Source organism: Leptosomus discolor, chromosome 5 (genome assembly GCF_034619465.1).
Source record: "Leptosomus discolor isolate bLepDis1 chromosome 5, bLepDis1.hap2, whole genome shotgun sequence".
In the NCBI taxonomy this organism is placed as follows: domain Eukaryota; kingdom Metazoa; phylum Chordata; class Aves; order Leptosomiformes; family Leptosomidae; genus Leptosomus; species Leptosomus discolor.
In genome coordinates, this window is record NC_141395.1 from 53,942,571 (window position 1) to 53,965,565 (window position 22,995).

Sequence of the window (22,995 nt, forward strand, 5' to 3'; positions counted from 1 at the left end):
TTTTACAAATAATATTTTGGTAAGAAACAATCCAGAAATCCAGGCACTAAACATGTGACTGACTCTTACCATCACATATTTTCTGGAGAGAAGGCATGTGGGACATTTTTCCACTATTTCATCACAGAGAGAAAAGTTCCCTCATCTAGAAAGAGTCTACTAAATCGCAAAAAAATCTCTGCTGATGCTCTGAAGCACTCTAGTCAGAAAATTAGGGCAAGTAGAGTCCCTTTGAAATGGTAAAAAAAAAAAAGCCTTGCAGCTTAGGTAGGGATAACATGACCTGTTCCTGCAAGCCCAAACTCCACTACAGGAGGAGGACAGATATCTGGGTGGGGTTTTCATTCTCGATGATCTAACTGCAGCCTTCTAAGCCAGCTGGCCATTACATTTATTTTCCATTGGATTTGACAGGTCTGGTCTGCCTCCAAGGCTGCATACAGAACAGCCTGAGTATCATGGATCTGAAAACCTCATTATGAATGTGTAAAAAATCCAGATACGGTAACACAAACACCAGCAAGTGTTGGACACCTGAGGAAACATGCTGAATGGTTCTGATGCCCACACTGATTTAAATGGACTAGAAAAGAGTTACTTCCGATGCAGGCTTCATGCAATGCCAGAGCCAGAACATACATAGCTTGGAAAAAGGTGTTATCATCTGCCTTAAACTGATCTATTGTTTCATGAATATTGCACTTACACTCCTGTAAGTGCTTGCAGCTATTGATATTAATAAAACTCTTTAATTTTTAACAACTGTTACTTGCAAAAATAAATAAAAATATATAGCTTAATTTGTTTTATTTCTAAAATGTGCAAAGAAAAGGCATAAATGAGAGTCTGTTGATGCATTTTTCCCTTAGAAAATGTCCACAGCATAAGTGGACATTGAAAAAAGTATAAAAAGAACAGTTACCATGAAAATTTGTTAGATGTTACAGATGGATTCAGTGGCTGCTGAGGGTATACATTGTAGAAGAAAGGAAATTAAAAAAAAAAAAAAAATCACACTTCTTGATACAGTTTCTTCTTTTGTTATCATGATCATGTGGGAGATAGAGAATATCATAAATGTGTTCTTTTGGGCTTGGTTTTCAGCTACTGGCCTGCTTTTCCAATCTTCTATGTACAGGAGTCCTACAGTGGGCATAAATGTTATTTACAGAGCTTTAGATCCTTTTAAGACAGAAGAAGGTAATTAAATAGTTGTTCATATGAGTTGTACTAAATTTCACATTGTTCCCTCTTTCTTTTGTATGCTTTTAGGGGGAGGGAAAAATGGAATAGAATGTACAAGCCCTTGCGCTCTGCCATGGGAAGCCACATCTATAAAGAGAGGTAAGCCATTTTCACCTTTCTTTACGGTTGCTTGGGTGTTTTTCCATCTCCTGGTTCCTTTAGCATCCCTTATGAACTCTGCTGTCAGTTACTTAAGCCACATTTACACATCCTGTGTAACCTTGGTAGATAGTGTGGCCTACGTGCTGGTGTACAAAGGATTTTTAAGCTCATTATTAGGAAAATGTGTGACATGGCGGTCTGAAACAGCTTTTCCAAAGATATTAATCATGATGTCTGATTCTGGCTCTTGCAGTGATGTTTGAGCAGATTAACTGACATCAGTTTCCTCACCTGTACATACATGATAGGCTAACAAAAGCATCCTAGAAAAATCCCATTTGTCAAAGGTCTGTTGAAGTTTCACAAGGCTAGAATGGTACAAACATACTAGTATCAACAAGCATGAAGTATTGCATCTTGCCTTTAATCACACAGATCAAATTATCAAACATCCCACTTATACCTGAACTGGTATATATGAGGAAGCCTTCCCTTCACCACCAAACCACAGATAACTCCTGTGGCATGTGATAGATCCACAGGAATCACCAGGGATTGTGGGCTTTTACTGAATGGGATGTTTAAACAAAGAGTGGGTGTGTCTAGAACATGAAAGTGGTACAGACTGGAGACACAAAAAGAATGATAGGACTGTGGCAGAGTGATTGAAAAGTCTGTCTGCAGTGATGACTAATATTTTCCAGCATATATACAAGGTTTCAATAAATGTCCTATAAAGTGCTACAGAAAGTGCAGAGATAATGCTTTTACACAGCAATATTATCGTTGTGAGAATTTGTTTGCTGATGTTTGTCAAGCATTTTGAACAAGGGAACATTTATATGCAGTAATAATAAAATACAGTCATATTTAGCTGCTAGGCAACTATGAAAGAATGTAAGGCTCTTCCTCTAGACTACCACCACAACTTCACTTCATCTTGACACCCTGTATTTCTTCCTATGCACTTTGGAATCATGGACACCTGTGTTTTGGTTCCACTATTTTAATTGCTGTACTGGTTCTGGCTGAGATAGTGTTAATTTTCTGCATAGTAGCATTTATCACACTATGTTTTGGATCTGTGATGAAAACAGTGTTGACAACATAGGGAAGTTTCAGTTATTGCTGAGCAGCGCTTACCCAGCATCAAGATCTTTTCTGCTTCTCACACTGCCACGCCAGCGAGAAGGTTGGTGCACAAAAATTTGGGAATGGACACAGCTGGGACAGCTGACCCCAGCTGACCAAAGGGGTGTTCCATACAATGTGTCATTATGCTCAGCAATATAAGCTGAGGGAAGAAAGAGAAGGAGTGACACTCAGAGTTATGGTGTTTGTTTTCCCAAGTACCCGTTACAGGCAACGGAGTCCTGCTTTCCTGGAGATGGCTGAACATCTGCCTGCCAATGGGAGGTGGTGAAAGAATTCCTTGGTTCGCTTTGCTTACATGAACAGATTTTGCTTTACTATGGTCTTTATCTCAACCCATGAGTTTTCTCACATTTACCCTTCCAATTCTCTCCCCCATCCTACTAGGGGGAAAGTGAGCGAGTGTCTGCATGGGGCTCAGCTGCCTACTTGGGTTAAGCCATGACAATTGCTTAATAAAATGCTAGGCTGACTAGAAAAATGAAATACAGTAAAATGGACTCCCCAGTTAGTAAGAGACCTTCCCAAGGTTTCTGACAAAAAGGAGTAAAGTGATGTAGGTCTACATCTACTCATACACATATTAATTTTCTGTCTTTGGATATGAGGATTTTGGGGTCAGGCATAGCACTGTATGACTGCTATTGGAAGCCCAAATCAAGTATCTCTACCCAGCAGGCATAGCAGGTAGAATCAATGGTAGTTTCAGGATATCTGTGTTTCACTCTGTACTGCAGGACAGACTCGCCTTGCATATTACAAACAGTATCACCGATTTATATGTCACTATAGTGACATATAAGTATCTCATACATTTTAAAAGAAACACTTCACTTGGTCCTCGGCCAAAGAAAGGAGGAGTAAAAAGAGTGGCAGTGGTGCAATATATCTCACGCTCTCCTCCTCCACATGGAAGGGAAGTGCAAATAATTTGTCCCAGTTCGTAGTTCAAGCAAAGAGGCTAGGTCAAAGTAGCAACATTGACACACCTTGTTCTGCTGGTGATCATTCAGACTAATTTTGAGAAAGAATAATTTCAAATTGATGCAGAAATTATGTCCTCATTTTACGTCATGATGAAACATAAGAAAAATATTTCTAGTGATCTGGTACACATCTATCTGGTACATACTGGTAAGTTAAACATATTGATAATCACTTGCTACTTTTTTCTCTAAGTGGCTTAAACTTAAACTGAGGCATTACCTTGAAAATTAGCAGGCACCTTATTCAACAGCTCCCTGGCTAAGTCTCCCCAGTTCAAATATCTGCACAGCCTTATTTGATATTTTGTTGTATTTTAACATTTTCTAAATAAAACAAAAGAAATAAGCCTTAATGACTTGAAACTACTTTGCCAAGCACACAAAAAACATTTTGGGAAAATTATCAGACACATTATCATCCTGCAAGCAATACTCCCCTGAATCACAGCTATCCTATAGTCTACACTGTTCAACCAATAGCACTGACGTTAGCAAGAGCTAATCCCATGAGTGAAGAGTATAGAGCAAAAGCAACATGAAATATTCTAGCTGGCGATAGGGCATTCCACAGCTTCAGACATAGTCCCCTTGCAATTGAACTGAAAGCTTTGTAAGAGAAGTGCTCCAGGTGAAACCACAGCCACACACAGGTCAGAGTAAAACTCCCATTAATTTTAGTCAGAACACAATTTCACTGTAGGAATTTCATTGTTGCTAGTCTTGCTGTATTTTCAATATCCTTTCTTCTACTTAGAATAAAGAACTAAAGTTAAAAAGGGGAGAGGAAGCACCATATGTCATATGATAATAACTATATTTACATAAAGAAAAAGGGAGGATCTGAAGAAATGCAATCCAGTAACTCCGACTTTACTTTTAGGACAGAAATTGGAAATGCTTGCTATGGCCTCATTTACAAACCTTTAAAACTGTGTGTTGCATAGACCAGCTAAAGTAGCTCAAACTCGTAAAAAAACTACACATGGCAAATTTACTGTAGGTATTGCTGATATGACAGACAATAAATGTGACACAATGTACATTTTATTTATCTCTATTTCAAATCAGTTAATACAGCAGTTTCACCTACAAGGTCAGACATTAGAAAAATTGCTCATACAGATTAAGAACTTGCTTACAAAATAAGTGGAAGGTGTCAGATCAAGAGGAAACATTTGACTTGTGTAGGAGTAATAAGCACAATAGGTATCAACAGCTCGATTTTGTTTACACAGTTTATACTGAAGACAGTATTTCACAGGGTATCAGAAGAAGCTAACAATATCAATTACAAAAAGCCACTCCGGGCTTTCTCCTTTCAAGGCACAGTTCTCAATAGCATGCTTTATCAAATCAAGGCTAAAGTTCTCTGCTATGTACCAGGCTGAACTTCATAAAGAGAAATGCAAAGGAAAAAAACAGAGGAAGGTTCATTTTTTCCCATCTAAGTACTACTCTGAATGTGGTCTTAAAGACTAATAATGCAAGGTCATCGCTCCTATAGGAGTTCAGAGAGCTGCTAGTACACAACACAAGTGGATCATCCCAGCTCTGCTCCCAAAAACACAGTTCAAATCAATTCTCAGTAGCATTCTTCCTTGACAGTCCCAGGAAGTACCAAACAGTGAAGGAGCCCTGGAAAGATCTCTTGATTTACCTCACCTTCAGCACAGGAGACTCCAAGCACTGGCTGCTTCTTTTGCCTGTATCATATCCCAGATAAACACCAGCACACAGCTGTCCACACTCTACAAAGGGGCCTTCAGTTTTCTGACCAAAGGGGACATGTTTTCCAGCAAAATATCATCCATTGTGAGACCTTGCCTGGAGATACAGATCTGGCTGTGAGGCAATACTGTTAACATTTGCACCATCCACAGTCCGCAACCTTAATGTTAGTTTATAATGCGGAACTGCAAACACATAAACTGCAGGGAAGCATTTCACAAGAGCCACCTGCGTAGGTCATGATCAGAGGTAACAAGCAGTGTTTCTGCTTCAGCTGACTCTATTCTCTCTCTGGAGACTTGGATGATGCTTTCTCCAGCTCAGGTTTGATCAACTTCCATACAGCATTAGGTAATTTGCACTACCACTAACCATTCTAGAGACAACGATGGGAAAAAACCATGTCTGTCTCCGCAACAGTCAGTCAATGTAAGCCAAACTCACAACCAAGAAAAACACATTCAAAAGAAAGCAGAGATTCAAATGAAATACAATGCAGGACAAACAAACAAAGTGTTGACTCTCAATCTAATGTATACAACAAATGGCAACAAAACTATTTCAGGCTTTTGAACGCATATATTCTAGATGATACATAAAACCTGACTGAGCCCTGGCCCAATACACCAGTATGTCCCTACTGCAGACTGATTAATTAAAGCCCTGACACTCAAGTCTAAATCTAGCTAAAATCTTCTTCTATCATAGAAGTGTCTGGGGCTAATCTTTGTCTGTGGTGCCTGGATGATGCAAATCCAAAGAAAATACTGATATGCAAAACCAAAGAAACAGGAAAACAACCAGGTTTTCAACACAGTGTCTGTCATCAGAATTTTTTGAGAGAAACTGCAACAAATGGTAACAAGGATATAGATGTTCTGGATCTTTCCCCTTCACATACTGAAACCATGCCTAAAACAATTTAACTGCATAGACAGATGAGTTCAGTGTCTGAAGACTTCTCTGGTACTGCTTAGCTTACCAATAGAGACAGAGTTATTCTGATACTGCCTTTTATACTTCTTGAAACGTGGCGTGTTATCTTGAAATGGGACTTTTTACAAGGGCATGTAGTGATAAGATGAGGGGTAATGGCTTTAAACTGAAAGAGCGTAGATTTAGATTAGGTATAAGGAAGAAGTTCTTTACTGTGAGGCTGGTGAGGCATTGGCACAGGTTGCCCAGAGAAGCTGTGGATGCCCCCTCCCTGGAAGAGTTAAAGGCCAGGTTGGATGGGGCTTTGAGCAACCTGGTCTACTGGAAGGTGTCCCCGCCCATGGCAGGGCGGTTGGAACTAAATGATCTTTAAGGTCCCTTCTGACCCAAACCATTCCGCGATTCTATGAAGTTAACTTGTCATTAGCTTGGTATCTTGCATCAAGCAAATCAACAGGTGAAAGAGACAGAACTTCCACATGACATGAAAGTTTATTCAAACCTTTTCAGTCTACCATCTGTGCTGGAAATTTCTCAACAAAATTAAAGATACTGTAGACTTAGACCAGTTTCAGTTAGGTCTGTACTGCAGCTATTTAAACTGTATTGGCACTTTTACATACAGCCCTCCAGAAAACCTGCAAAAACAGGTTTACTATTTTAATATATTCTACATAAACACAGTCAGATCTCTTTCAAAAATCTTCCAATACTGTGTTCATTCAGCAAAAAACCATGCAGCATAACTTGAAACTCACAGTGAACTCAAGGGATACCTTCTTGTACATACACTGCTCCATCTTACATAAGACAAGGGTTTTACAGTCATCTGGGACTGCATTTCAAATGATTTTTTGTCTCCAACATTAATGCGATTAGGGCTTTACATCCAAGCTGGACGTAATGAGTTAAATTAACTCCACTGTTTTTAGAGAGACCCTTTGAGGGACTACATCTCAAAAGCTGAATCTAACTCTGTTAATACAAGCAATGAGCAGTGCCTGAAGGGATTGCCTACTCTATTCTTTCAAAACTGAGAGCCACACCATCCACTGCTTTTGTCTAAAATGTAACAGTGTGTTTCTGTTTAGCTCTCACTTTGAAATTCACAACTTGCCATCTCCTTTCTATCCAAGCAATGTTTTCTGAATTGTAGGAAACAAATGTGGTAGCTGATTTAAAATAAACCCCATTATAGATATATATGATTAAAATAATGTTGAACTCCCTGTTTGCATTCTTGAACAAGCAGAATCCCTATTGCCAGATCTTCCAAAGGCCATCCCCTGATTTTCAACTCCTGACTCATGCATGAAGTCAACCACTACAGAAATCCTGAAGTTTAAATTCATACTGTTAAGCAGTTGACTGTCTATCGTGTCGTGTCATCCCCCCTCCAATCAATATCCACTGAATATGTATCAATCACTGGCATTTTTCTCAAGAAAAACTAAGCAGTCAGTTACTAAGCAGTTCTATCTTCTTAAATTTTATGTATCTCAATCAAAGTAAAACAAAATAAAAAAAATAAAAACAAAGAGAAAGGCATCTGATTACATAGGAGGAAGGAGGATTTATATTATCTACATACTCATCTAAAATGTATATTATTTAAATATTATTCTCTAAATTAACCTCCTTAGTTTACAAATTATTGCTAGTTTAAAACTAAAAGCACATGTCACTACTAATACTGTTATTTTAATATACTGGGTTTGGAGGTCTACTTGAACCTCTAGGATGCTGGTCCTACCTCACTACAACTCTATTTGTCTCTCACAGATGCTATAAAATACCAAATTAAGAGTACAAAATCACAAACAGTTTAAAAACAGTAAAATCTGTTTTTCTTCTTCTATTAAGTGTTTCTAAGAGAAACACTATTTTCTATTAGTGCTCTAAGAGAAACTTAGGCTTCTCTCATGGTCAAGCAAATAATGATGCACACAGCCAGCCAGTTAGCCACTGTTAAACAGTTTAATGGCATTATGCTAATTGTGTAACATTGGTAATCATCATATAGTGAAAAACAGTGTTTGTCAGCAGTTAGAATTACTTTGACTTTTTAAAGTGGTAGGTTTTAACACAGCAAAAATAGCAGCAAATACAATTTTGAAGACAATCAAAACTAAAAAGATGTATGAAGCTCTGTGGCTAGTGCTAGATAGGTTTCATCTTAAACATTTGATATATTTCCCGAAGATTCACCTTACTGGATATAACAAAAATATTCAGTTTCTTCTTTAACTGTGAATTTCTCATCCTTGTTTTGGGGCGGGGGGGGAGATATGAACACAAAAGCTTCAAAAGCAGAAGACAAACAAAAATATACCAAAAGCCTTTTTGTGATTTTCAAACCAGTCTGATTGATTCCACAGGCCTTATTCATGATTGTCACCATTGAATTAAATGTTATTGGAAAAAGAGGCTTTCACACATGGTGTCTGAATAGCGTAAGTGACAAAAAGCAATGAAGCAGAGAACTGAATTGATGCAATATAGTCCACATTTTTGGTCTAATACAATAGCTATAGAGTTCTTAAGGTAGACAGACTAATGCAGAAGAATAAACATTACAGTCAATGGCTGTCAGTAGAGCCATCAGCCTCACTGAATGAGGAAAATTACTACTAGACTAAACGTATAGGATAAGGAACGAAACTAGTCTATTACTGCTGATAATTTACTCAGTTAAAGTGTTTGACTATTCAGTGCTTTTCAAACAGCTTGGAGTAAAATTTTGGATTCAAGGAAAATAATGGCACAATCTGACCAATTCCATGAAGTTAGAATCTCATCAAAGTTTTCCAGTCAAAACCACTAGACACAGGTATCTTATTAGGATAATAAGTACATAAATAAACAAGTAACAGTTATGTAAAAGACAATCGATCAAATATGGGTGGATTCCCTTTTTTTTCCCTGTCTCTAAATAGTTTCTTCTTATCACTGAAACACAAGTAGTGTATGAGCTCCAAAAAAAGCATGGAGCAAAAGTGTATTTATACTCTTCATTTCTATATAAATCTGAAGGCTGCTGACTTCTTTCAACAACTCTCCGAATTCTTTGTTCCAAAGGAAAAAAAATAACAATTTTTTTTTAGATACTTTAGCAAACACCATTACATAATTTTCAGCTATGCATGTAGCTATTTCATTTCTAAAACCAAGTTAACACCTACAAAGCCCTTGCATTGTAGGACAGTTAAAGTTAAAAGTCCCTCTCTGTCCCTTTTTAGCTATTATGCTAAAGCTAACAGGTATGATGAATTTCTCTATTGTATTAGATTCGGAACATCAGAAAAGCTGTAGTTGCTTTAGGCTCTCCTGTCCTTAGTCACTCATAACTTCCACAAAACATCACAGAATGTGTTGTTCTAACATTTTTAAAGCTTAATTTCACCTTAAGAATCATTTCTTCTGCTGCTGAAAACTTAGAGAAGGAAGGGAATATTTATAAAGACATTTAAAAACCCTTTTAATGAAATGGAATCTTTATTTTGAGTAAACGTAAAGAAAGAACATATTTCTATAGAACGCAAATCTTTTGGTCCAAATTAAATTGACATCATCTCCTTAGAAAGATATTGCATGTAGAGAAAAATTCTCTAATATCTCAGTGGAAAAGGCATCTAAGCAATTAATCTATGAAGAACAATGACTCTATTTTTATCTGACTGCTGGGACAAAAGTGAATTCTCTTGGCAGCCAGGAAAAATGATGGGATTATTCTCAAAAGAACTAAAATACTTTTTTTTCTCTAAGTGAGCCTGTCAGTGCAAAACAATAGAGTAGAGCTAAATACTACAAAGGAAGCTTTTCTGGAAGAAAAGATTGCATTTGTATCACTCTTCCTTCCCAAATGCAGACCTAAAAATCAACAGCAGATCTAGTCTCTCTATAATTATATGATAGCAAAAAACTCATTTAAATCATACATCAGGTAGCATACTCAGGTATTTCAAATTTTGTACTCATAAATAAGTAAATAAGCAAACACATAAATATAAGCTGGCCAATAACACTCTCATTCTGACCCAGTTAATTTCACAATTATGAACACTTAAAGCAAGCAGTGTAAATAAACCAATGAAATTACATACCTGCCTATGATGAGATCTAAATTCTGGTATTAACACAGATATGTAAATTTCTGTTGAATTAATTCACATTTTACTTTACATAACAAAAGTACTTGAAAACATATCTAATTATTCTTGAGGGCCTAGGGCTCTTACCCAAAGAAATTATTAAAATGTCATTTCATTTTTATCTTCTTGGGGATTGTCTATCACACAACAGACATTTAGCAAGCTTATTCTTCTAAAATATATTTTCTACTTACCTACTTTTTATAAAAATGCATAACATTCTGTTCTCTCCCCTCAAGGGCAACAACCACCTGTTTAGAGGTTTGTATGTTTAGGAAGGAAAGACAGCCTTTAAAATCATTTATGGTAACGAATCAAGAAATGTGCTAGAAGTATTTGCTGTTAGTTAGGTAACATGTTTCACACGGATTTAAACAGGCCCAGACCTGGTCTTGTTAAGGTTGAAGGCAGAACTGCCTCATTGCCAGTGGAGAAATGTTGTGTTCTTTCTATCCCTAACGAAATATTTAAAATACATGAGATCTAAAGATATAATAATGTGTTAGCCTCTTGCACTAAGGGATAAATGTATTTAATAACGTGCAGGGCACCAGAGTGACAAGATAAAAATTGTATCACCATAAAAATGGAGTTCTGCTCTTGGTTTTGTCAGAAGTACAGGTGTCTGGTGTGATTTGAGATGATCTACATTATCCAGGGTATGGCAGATATATCATTGGACCTTTAGGAGGCCCATTCTTTTCTGGAACATTATCTAGAGGCCAAGCAAGAGAGACCACAGGGCCTAAACAGCACCAGGTACCTAGACAAGTGTAATGAATCCCACCAATGCAAATGGAATGGATTCAATCCCAAATTACAACATCTGAATGGCAGTGTCTACCTAGGGGAGCCCCGTAGATATAGGTGTCTTGACACTCTCCATCATCACTTAAAATTGGGAACAGAATTTAGTTGCCTAAACAGAAGTGTATGGTGTCATCTGAGACGATACACAGCCTAGTTTTTTGTTGATAGCCTAAAAAGATGACGCTTTCCTAGGTCCCATGTGATTTCTGCCAGCCTTGTGCACATCTTGGCCAAAGGCACCTTAAATATTGGTGGATGCCTACATGTAAGTAACTGAATCGCACTACTACTACTCTATACTAACAGTAGAGTCCAGAAAAGATTCAACTCACTCTGATACGGACATTAATTGGTTGGTTGGCTGAATTAGTCTGTTTCACTGACTTCAGCAAGCAGACTGTTGATATATAGGAAACATATACAGCACATTAGAATGCCTAAATTTAAGTACTGTTCTCTCAAACTGAATCCTGCAGAACAGAATGCAATCTACCCCTGCAGCTTGCACACTTGCTGGAAAATATACCTCATGCAAATCATCCTGCACAAATCTCACCATCAAGACGTGTATCAGCAAACAAACTCAACCTTCTCACATAAAATATCTTGATATCCTTGTTTCACAAGTGTTACATAGCATGGACATTATGATAGCTCATATTTGCCAGTGTCACAAACATCTTTAAGTCTGTGTGACCACACTAATGATGCAATGTGTGAAATTCCAAAATGAGATTTTTTAACAGAGCATAATATCTAGATATCCATTGGATCCTACTAACATCCAATTTTATTGACTAGGTAAAAATACTTAAATACAGCAAGGCATAGTACTTTGAGAAAAATCACATAAACTAGTCAAGCCCTCCTGAGACAGTGTCAGCAATCCATACACATCTATGTATCTTTTAAAATCAGGCAGTGTCCATTTCAACTGCACTAAGGATTTCATTGGAGTGAAAATTTACATCAATCCTTCATTTCTCTCTGCCCCTCCTGAATATTTCATTTTGTAAAGTCAAAGTACACCAAATTAGCAATCAGTGCATACCATCTATGCTCATATACAGCTCCTATCATCTTGGATTACAGAACAGACATCACTTTCTATCAGAAACTGCCTAACCTGAGCCAACTTAAACTGTTGCCAGTAGCCAAAGGAAAAGCCTATTGAAAAACTAATTCTTCTATGATAGTTTTCCCTACTATACTTTTACCAGGTTTTTTCAATTCCAATTTTGGAAATCCCACCACCATGGATTTTAAAACTTGATTTGACAAAACTCCAGCAAACATACAATAGTTAGCAATTCTGCACTTGCAGAGAAATAGGCTCTTGATAAGTCTTTCCCATCTCTAACCTCTCTGATTCTACAGTTCAGTAATGACTGCTGATTTTCCTTGGCTGCAGGCAACAGTCTGTAGGAAGACAAGCTGAGAGGAAAGAAAAAAGAAAAAATGAAGGAAAAAAAAAAGATGAAAGAAGCAAAGAAAAGAAAAGTAAGGAGGAAAGTGGAAAGAAGGAAGGAAGGTCATAAGGTGAACTCACGGTACAGGAACCCTGAAGAACAAGATTCAGTTTCTACTTCTATCATATTTAACATGCCAGCATAGCAAATCTCTTATTTCCCATGTGCCTCATCCTCCCAGCACTAAGTTTTTAACATCCAGGGGTATGTGAGCAGCATGTCTGCTTATTAGTGGTGTCTAATAAAAAACATTAATACCTGGAGCAGTAAAAAGCCATTCTTTTATTGTATTTCATAAAAATCCACAAATATTCAAACAAAAAAGGAGAAGCTTAGGTACTATGATGACAAGGCAATATGAATGTTTGTGGAACAATTTACTTATTTAATAGTACTTTCATTCAAAAATAGAACAGTTTTTAATTTTGCACTGTGTAACATTTACAATCTGAAGAAAAATCAATTTTATTTGTTAAGACTTTTACATTTATTTAAACACATTTTGAAGTAAACTATTTGTTTTCATATTATTCAAACTTTCATTCTGAAAGGGAATGCGATACTCTCTGTCTTCACTCACCTAATGACATCCTTCTCGTAATCCTACTAACAATGTTCTCTACCAAGTTTTGGTACTTTTATTTAAAAAAAACAACAAACCCCACTAAAAAACCACCAGGGTTTGAACTGTTATAGACATGTCTTTCACCTTTCTGCTCTGGTATTTGTCTCTTGAACATATTATTCACTACTTGAATGATTACACAGATGATCAAATTGAAATGTCGTATTTATATTTTATTATATCCTTCTACTACCTTGTATGAATAAAAGTGAAACAGTCCTGAGACAAATGAACGATGAAGATATACTCCTGGTGTTTTACATCACTTCACTTCTATCATTCTTGGCATATATTGGAAAAGGCAGCAAATACCCTTCAATTAGTCCAATTCATATTTGTGCAAGCTAGGTTTCAAAGATGGATAAGCTATGTGATCAATATGAAGAATCATGATGGAACCAGACACAAAACCTAGATATCCAGCCCCCCAGCACAATGTCTTAGTCACTTACTGACATTGCCTCCTTTTTCCTACTTATTTAAAATATTACGAGTAATGATGGACAGAAGTATCAGAATCCAGCACTTCATAATCATAGACACCTCCCACTAGACCAGGTTGCTCAAAGCCCCATCCAGGCTGGCCTTGAACACTGCCAGGGAGGGCGCAGCCACAGCTTCTCTGGGCAATTTGTTCAATAAGTAAAATTGAAACATGGAACACAGTCCTGGGGGGGGGGGGGGGGGTGTATTTTTTAAAATACATAGAAGTAATGAGAGAAAAAAAAAAAAAAGCCTCACTTGCCAAGACCAAAATCATGCTGTTAGCAACAGAATACTATTACTTCTAGTAATAATAATAATAGATTTTATTGTGTGGAAGACAGATAATTTATTTTACTTGCAATTAAAAGTATTATTACCATTCTGTACAGCATGTAAACCATGGCATGTAGACAAACACAATCTGTCAATTTCTCTGCAAAGACAGTGGGTCATAGCAATTTCCTAGAAGAGCATCACACAACCAATGTCTGAGTTAAGAAAGAAAAATATGACAGGATCATCACCTTCAGATCCGGATGCAGTACAGAAAGGAAGCAATTTCCTCTTTGGTACACTTTGTAAATATCCACTGATACATATAAAGGAAGTATGTTTCTTCCCTTTGAAAGGGATGCTTGTTTTCCTGTTTTGCTATCTACATTTCAAAGAAATTGACAATTTTCCCTCTGCCTTTCAGCTGGTAGTTTTCTGAAAAGGTAAGTCTTCCCCTTGCCAACCTGTACTTCACACTTGAAAGTGGAGATGCGATTATATGTCAGCAAAAATGAACAGGACCAATGAAACAAAACAACTGTTTCTCTACAAGATTGCAAGGGAAAATATATCAAAGAACAGATTTTTCTGAGGTTAGCATTTCTTTTCAAATTATACAACCATGAAATGAGTTCAATTGTTTTGTAAAAGGGAAAAACACATAACAACATGTTCATGTATTATAGACATTTCATGTGAGTGGCAAAAGCTGATGAAAATCGATATAGATTTGTCTTACAGCAGTTACTTTGTCCCCCATAACCATGGCATGGAATGAAGAGTACCGGTGAGTCATTACAATCAGAAGCTCAAAGCAGAGGGCACCAGTTCTAGAGGGACATTCTTTCCCCAAGCTCTGAACCATTTTGTATAGCAGCAAAGCCACTGCTACTAAGAGGTAGCAGCGGAGACACAAATCTACTTCCAATCCGGCCCTACAGTGACAGATTTTCTTTTAAGATGCAGCCATAAGGAATTTGTTCCAATATTCCTCACAATGTACAGACACATCTTCTACAAATACTCTGTAGTACAACTGTCCCATTCCACACTACTATTCCACATAAGGGTCAATCACGATATGATTCATAAAGAATTAATATAAAAGGCAAATGTATTTTTCATCCATAGTCACAAAACTATTGTCAAATAATATGTTTTACGAATGTTTTCTCACACTCTAATAAAAACTGCCATTGCTCTACAGAGAGAAAGCATCAAGTGACTTTAATGTTCTGCAGAGCTATTGTGGCTCAGTGCTTCAGGTGCACATGCCCTGTCGCAGTAGTTTTAATCCCAGATTTTTAAACCCTTTTCCCAACACTGCATGCAAGCCCCAGCACTTGAGATTGGATTCCCTAATGCTAAGCATTGAAATCAACAGGGATAAATTTCCTCATACCCTGAAGCCTTGATCTTAAAATTAACAGGAGATTTTAAGCAGGACAAAAACAACTGAACAAGCACCTAAGTCAATTATGTGCTGTAGTACCTCAAAAGGTATGCTGGGAGCATCATCACCACAGCTAAGTGCAGATAACTCCTCAGCTGGTATAGACCATCTCATTATAAGCACAGAAACATTGTACCAACAGTTTTGGTTAATAAGTAAAACTACAGAAATATTTTTTTTCTATTTCTGTAATTTATGTCAATTTTAATTCACCACAGAAACAAATCGTTACCACTTAATTGCTCTTACTGTACAGCAAAGATGCTTATAATGAATGATGATAAGCAGGAACATGAATGAACAGTTGCCAGGCAACCAATAAATAAAGGTTCCGACTAGCATGACCTCTCTTTAAAGGATAAAGCTCTAATCATAATTACTTTTCAAATCCATTTCAGTGCCAGCTAAAATCGTGTTTGCAGCACTAATCCTGGTCTTCCTCATACAAAATGAAACCAGATCTGTCATTTGACATATCATAGATAACAAATTAAACAGACTCAACCTGCTCCTTCAGATCATGGTCAATAGTGTAGTTTGAGGATAGCAAACAGGTTAGACAAACCAGAATGTGAAACAGACAGGTGAGAAGAATTAAGCGACTTACATTGGGTAATTAAAATAAAATTTTTAAAAAGTTACATTGTTACTTTATCTTCGGAGAGCATCAACACAAAGTCCTTCAGCATTTGACTCCACAAAATGATCATTCAGTAAAGTAGAATGACAAGACAGGCTTCAAAATACTGAAAACAGATGCAGTTTGAAATGTTTTTAAATCTATATAATACCACATTCTATCTTTATAAACTCTTACAAGTCAGTATTGCCGAGTGCATAAGCAGAGCTGAGGTGCCTAGAGCAAGCACTGACCTTTTAGATGGATTCAAATAAAACTGGCAAAGAGCAGCATAAATCTTAAACCAGTTAAAGAACACAGTATATCCACTGTGAAGAAACAATGAATGGTTATGCAGGAGTTTTATATTATGCCTTCTGAATAATGGCAAGGGGAGAGCTTGAGTTTATTCACGTTTTTTTGCTGGGCTAATAAATTGTGTATGTATTTTAGTAAGATCTCATGTCAGAAAACATTAGGAATACATGTTTTGGTAGGTTTATCTTGCACTACATAAGGTGATTACATATATCTCTTTAACCATTTTATTTATTTTCTTTAGTAGAACTGAGAATCATAATAGCTGTGATGTTTAAACACTAAACAGTCAAAAATTTACAACAGGAAAATAAGATGAACTACAATTACAAGCAAGTATATCTTGCACCTAAAGTCTAACATACTACATCAACTGTGAACTCATAAGAACCGGGAGCATCTTTTCAATCTGTCTTTGAACAAAACACAAGCAACAGAATCCATAAACTTCCCTGCAACATTAGTAGCACAAAATAATCTCATACTTTACAGTAGAAAATTGATCTACTGGAATTTTTGTAAACAGGAATTACTGTTTCAATTACAGCAGAGAATGCACTCTGCCACCTAGTAGTCTCCACATGTATTTATTCATATCAAATGAGAGCCAGTTCATTATATAGTAGGTATTTGCCTTCTATGACAGAAAAGTGTTCTGTTGCCCATCAGACACAGAAATTTCCAATTATTTTCCTTATCTAGATATAACTGCTTAACAGAAGGCTTTACAGGCGGTTTTGTATGTATCTGTATTTCCTCAATAATCAAACAGGAAATACTCCACATTATACCTTATATATTTTCATTGACTAATATTTCACCCACCAACCACCTCCACCGTCTGATTCAACAACTCCTCTCCATCCTTCTAATAATTTCAGTGTGAACTTCTTGTTCTAACAAAAATCCAATTCATTTAGTTGATACCTTATGCAAGAATGAAATTCAAAATTTAAGTAACTGAGAATCAAGCATACTGACTGCAACTAAAAACAATGCAGAAGACCCTGTAAATTCCTTACAGGACATGTGGCACTATTTAGACCAAAAACACTTTAATTGCTCTCCATAGTTTTGAGCTTGCGTTTTATCAAATCATAAAAATACTATGTTGTGCTTGCGAACATGACGACCAAGCCCACTAGTTGAAAAGTGTGTAAACATGGTATTGGAGGATTTTTTCCCCTCCTAAATGTTTATTCCTTTTCAATTACCAGCTGAAGAATTACACTGGTCTGGTTTTAAGCTTAAAAGATCCAAAGCCTATGGAAGAAAAGGTCATGCATTGCCATTCAGCAAGAGCTGGAGGCTAATTGTAAAGTTTATTAACAATGAAAACAACAGGGTTCTTAGCCACTTATTACCATGAAGGAAACTGATGGCATTTTTCAGAAGTTTGTATTCCACTGTATTTTGTTCCACAATAAGCAATTTAACTGTCCTACTTCTGAAAATAGGAGGAGAGAAAAGACTGTATTTTTTAAAGAGCTGCTCACACTAAAATGAAGAGTCATTTTAGGATCTCCCCTAGGGATTTAAGTCCATATATTTAGCCTTAGAAGAAGGAAAATAGAGCATAGGTGCCAGCTTGACCACTAAGATGATGAAACATGCTTTGTCGCTATAGTGTTTCCCACAGCATAGATACAGTCAATGAAACTAGGTGCAATTCTAAAAACACTTCATTGATCAACAGGCTTTATGCAGATACCCAGCTGATACAGTTGCTCACAGGAGTAAGAAAGTAGGCAGTATTAGAATCCAGAGATCAATCTTATTCTAGATTCATACTCATCCTGTCTTCTGACCAAGGTACGCTTGTTTCAAGAACCATTTTTTCCTTTTAAAATGGTGACATTGTTTATTAATTTTTATATTGAATATTTAACAGTAAATCAAACATACATACACTTATTATTTAAATACACATATAAACTAATGAATAACAATAGAAGATAAACTCACAGTATAATACCAGCTCAAACAGTACAATATTATCAGGTTTTGGAAAACACATAAATATATATATAGTCTACATGGACATTACTTGTGAAAGACACTCCAAATAACATGCAAAGGAGTCATCTTTGAACAACAAATTATTATTACTACAGTGAGAAACTCAGGGTGGCGAAAAGTTGATTGCGCTATCATTTTTTAGTAACAAATTATCTTGTGTGTGCCTGTTTCAATTTTACATTTGAAATATTCTTTTAATAACTATTATTATTCCATTCACTATCTCACTGATGGACATTTTCCTCTGCTAGTGTACAGAAATAGCTGAAAACAGAAGAAAAACTCTACATTGATGGACATACTCTTCCATTAGTGCACTTATTCATTGATGCTATGGTTTTGAACCAATAGTTCAGCAGTGAGAAGAGGAAGTTAGAAACGTCGTCTCACAAAAACACCACAGATAACCAGTGAACTTCGATAATTAATGCTAAAATCTTCCTACCCTTAAGACTATGTGAATCAAACTTCATCATGACTACGTAAACTATCAGTTTACAATCACCTCTCATGCAGCTTTACTGCAAAGCTCTCACTGACTCAGAGTGTAAGTGTGACCCTCCGGAGTCCCGTACTCCATGATCTGAATCCTACTCAGCTATGTCTATCAGACGAAATACTACATACATGAATACACTTAAGGACAGACAACTCAGCTACCATTGGAAATTGGAGGACTTATCCACGTAGATGCTTGGTTAAAAGAAATCTTACTGAGACACAACAAAATGCTAAAAACAGTAATGTTCATGTAAGCTTGTCAACTTCAGCTTTGTGCTTTCCTTTGAAAAGATAACATTATTATTTAATGTCTTTGAGCTACAGTAGTATCTCCTAAAAAGTGCCCTGGCTCACAGCCTAACAAACCCCCATTGAAATAAACAAACCAAAAAAACCCCAAACCTAACACTACTACACAGATTTTGCTTATCAATCAGGAATGTGGATTAAATGAGACAGAAAAACAATAGGAAATAAATTATCTCTGCATTTTATAATGTTCGACAGGTATTATCTCAACTTTATTTAGAGAAAAGAAAGAATGCAAAAAAAAAAAAACAAACAAATCTGCTTTCCAACCATCCCAAGCATTTGTTCAGTGACATTTCATTCAACTCAATGTACACCACTTCTTTCATGAACCCTACTTTGTATATTTATTCTTATTGTCATAAGAAATATTTGTCGTATTTTCACGATTTACTATAAAATACAACTGTTTCATGCAGTTGTGCTGACACGGAAGATCATACAGCACCATACGTACATGCCATTGCCAAGTCCTTTACCTCAAATTTCTCATGCTTTTAGCCTTTCCTGTTCCCAACAAAAAGAAAGCTGAATTTTCAGCACTATCAAAATAATGTGAACATGGCAATGATTGCTCTGGGGCAAATTTCAGGTCCATTTAGCCCAAGACCATGTCACTGACAGTGGTCAAAGACAGCAGCCTAGGGAAAAGTCCCATATTTTAGGACAGCTCTTGAATATCAGAGTAATTCCCTGGAACACTCTCCTGGCTCCCAGCAATCTGTGGCCCAAAGACTTAAACACGAAAAGAGACCGGTAGAGTTGGCATATGACAACAGACTTTGTTTCAAAAGAGCTGGGAGGAAGACCAGGAGACGGTATACTTCAAAATGGAGCAATATGTGCCCTCATCACACACACACACACGCGCACACACACGCACACACACTACTTCATTCCACCCAACAGTGTTTCTTGCTCCTGATACTGCCTTTGCCCTGAAAATGTGCTGTTTTCCATATGGAAGAGGTGGCAAAAATGAAAGCGTTTCCCTTCTTTCCTCATAAAACCTCCTTCTGACTGGAGCTGGCCTCCTGTTCATATTCCACTTGACTAAACCAACCTTTTTTCTCCTCCCACACTAGCTCCATTTGCCGCCTGTCTCTCCAGCAGAGCCAGATGCCAGCAAAGCAGACTACTGTGGGAGGAGAAAGTTCTGTCGCTGGAATTTCTTCCCTAAACCCTGCAGGGGGCCAGCCTGTGAAGCCTGGAGAGGATACAAAGAGCAACTTCCTCACTTCCACACTGCTTTCCCCCACTCATCAGTAAAGACGGCAGCTGAGGACATGAGCAAAAGAAGGATAAAACTTGAATGTGCGCTCTGAAATTTGTGACTTTAATACTTACATAGCAAAAGTCTCACAACTGTACTTCAGACTCGAAGCATGGTACGTATCGCATAAACATGTAAGATGACATGAGTCCTGCCCCAAAGACCTTACAATCAAACAGAAGGACAGATGCACGTTTGTGATGACGAATGAGTAACAGTGACTAGAGTGTAGATGACAGATAAAAAAGACTAGGATTTATAATCAGGAGACATCTTAATGATGGAGTAAAAAGACAGTACTTTCCAGAGAGATACAAGTCAAGGAGAGAAGCTATATCCATAGTGTTTTGTTAAACTGACAGGAAGCCTGCATGTGGCAAGGGAAACTGCCTGTAGAGAGGGAAAGACCAGAATGAAAGCAGATATGGAGAAAGTGGTTTTCTTTTTTTTAATACATATGACATGTTCCTGCATGAGGCAGACGGAGAAGGAGTACAGGTAAGAACTTTAGACAAAAAGGGAGACGGTTTAGGAGCAGAGAAGCATCTGCAGGAGCAATCTTGCCAAAGACGGTAGCAAGAATGAGTGTCACTGAGTGAGAACATGAGCTGACATAAAAACAAGTGTGCACATGTGCGAGACAGAAGAAAAGACACAGACTTCATTTCTCTGAGAGAAAGAATTGTGGGAACCCAGGACACGAAAGAGACTAAAACTAAAAGTAAGTGAGGGTGGCGTATGGGTGCAGCAGAAAGTTTGGAGTGGGGCTGGTAGGACAGAAGCAAATGAAGGTACACAGAGATCTATCAGAAAACCAGAACTACGTATTAGAAGTTGAAAGAGCACATATAAATTAGAGACACATAATAAGAAAGATGAAGAAGTTGAATAGACAGGGAAAAGAAGAGGGAAATACATCCCATTGAAACACAAGAAGAAGGGTTCACAGCAGAACAAATGGAGTGACAGGAGGGAGAAAAAGGAGGAAAGAACATATACAAAGATTGAAAAGTCAGTAAAATAACATTAGGTCATAAAAAAACACTACGTAAAAACCTCAAATAGGAAAACTGGCAGTGTACAGCACAATGACTGCAAATGGATGTCCACAGAATTCTCACTGTCACTATAAACTCTTTTGCCCCATCTAGGTACCCCACATTTTAATCTTCTTTTTCACTTGGAAAATTTCTGTTTCGTGGTCCTCCACACCCTCTAACTTTTGTGCTGTAGTTGCACCTTTATGCCGTTTGTTTCACTATTTCTAGTGGCAACTCTTTTTGTTACGTTTAAATGGGAAAAAGATCTTATGTTGTCAAACACTCTGCCTCAAAGAAACGTGCCAAAATCTCAAGTTTCCCTCCTCCTGTCCCCATAACGCTCTTCCATGCATTCTTCTTTCAAAAAACAAAGAAGGAGGGAAAAAAAAAAAAAAAAAAAAAAAAAAAAAAAAAAAAAAGGCTGGGGAAGCTCAGCACTACAGCGGTATTTTACGTCCAAGATATTCACGTAGCCGTCCCTGAGGTGTGTGCCCATGCTGCTCCGCAGGCTTCCCCCGCGCCCGGGCTGAGGGCTCCCCGTCTCCCGCGGGCGGGGGCAGCGGGGGGCAAGGGCTGCGCTCCGGCGCCGGCACCGACCTTTGTGCCGCCGCGGATAACGCGACCGCCGGCTGAAACGCATCAATCAGGCGGGGGAACTCCGGGAGGGGAGCTAGCTACCGGCTGCTGGAAGGAAAGCCAACACAGGCGTCTGCCCTGGCCGCCGAAAGACATGGCTGGCTGGCTATTTGATTTTATTTTATTTAGGACATATAAAAAAAAAAGGAAGGGGGGGAAGGGAGAGGGGGAAGCACAGACGTTCGTACATGCATACGGCTGATCTTACCTCCACATTGAAATACTGCTCCGCTTTGCACACTGTAGCACATAAAATCCAAAGGAAGGTTTGAAAGAAAAACACCCTGGACTGAGACACGAAATCCAACCGACTTCCAGTGCTGAATGCGAGTACGATCATAGTGAACTGTGCTCCAGTGGATGGAAAATCTCTTTCTTTCTCTTTGCCTTAAACAAATGCACAAACAAACCAACCCCCCTCGCTGTGCCGGTGAAAAGCCCGTAGCGCAGGTTCACCCACAGCAGGAGAGGAGGAGCAGGAGCAGGAGCAGAAGCAGACACTTCACAGCACGGGCAGGGTCAGCTTTCGCTCATCCTCACCGCCAGTCCCATAAGGAAGGAATGTGGCGTCCGAGTGCAGCCGCAGCTCCTGAACGACTCCTCTCTGCCCAGCAGCAGCAACCGCCTCCCCGCCTCCTCCTCCTCCCCCCTCCTCCTCCTCCCCCCCCTCCTCCTCCTCCCCCCTCCTCCTCCTCCCCCCTCTCCTCCTCCTCCTCCTCCTCCCTCCCTCCCTCCCTCCCTCCCTCCCTCTCTCTCTCTCTCTCTCCCCCTCCCCCTCCCCCTCCCCCTCCCCCTCCCGGGGAAGGCCGGCTCGGCTCGGCTCGGCTCGGCTCGGCTCGGCTCGGCTCGGCTCGGCTCGGCTCG

At 38.2% G+C, this 22,995-nt stretch overlaps 1 protein-coding gene across 2 annotated transcripts in view; it reads right to left on the bottom strand.

The window, feature by feature from the left end:
* MMP16 (matrix metallopeptidase 16) overlaps positions 1 to 22,471 on the bottom strand; it is a 191,870-nt gene extending 169,399 nt beyond the window's left edge. For both annotated transcript variants that reach the window (XM_086465305.1, XM_086465304.1), the window contains exon 1: positions 22,340 to 22,471. In XM_086465305.1, coding sequence (XP_086321431.1) covers positions 22,340 to 22,471 — 132 coding nt within the window. The remainder of the gene's footprint in view (positions 1 to 22,339) is intronic.
* Between the last annotated feature and the right edge of the window lie 524 nt (positions 22,472 to 22,995).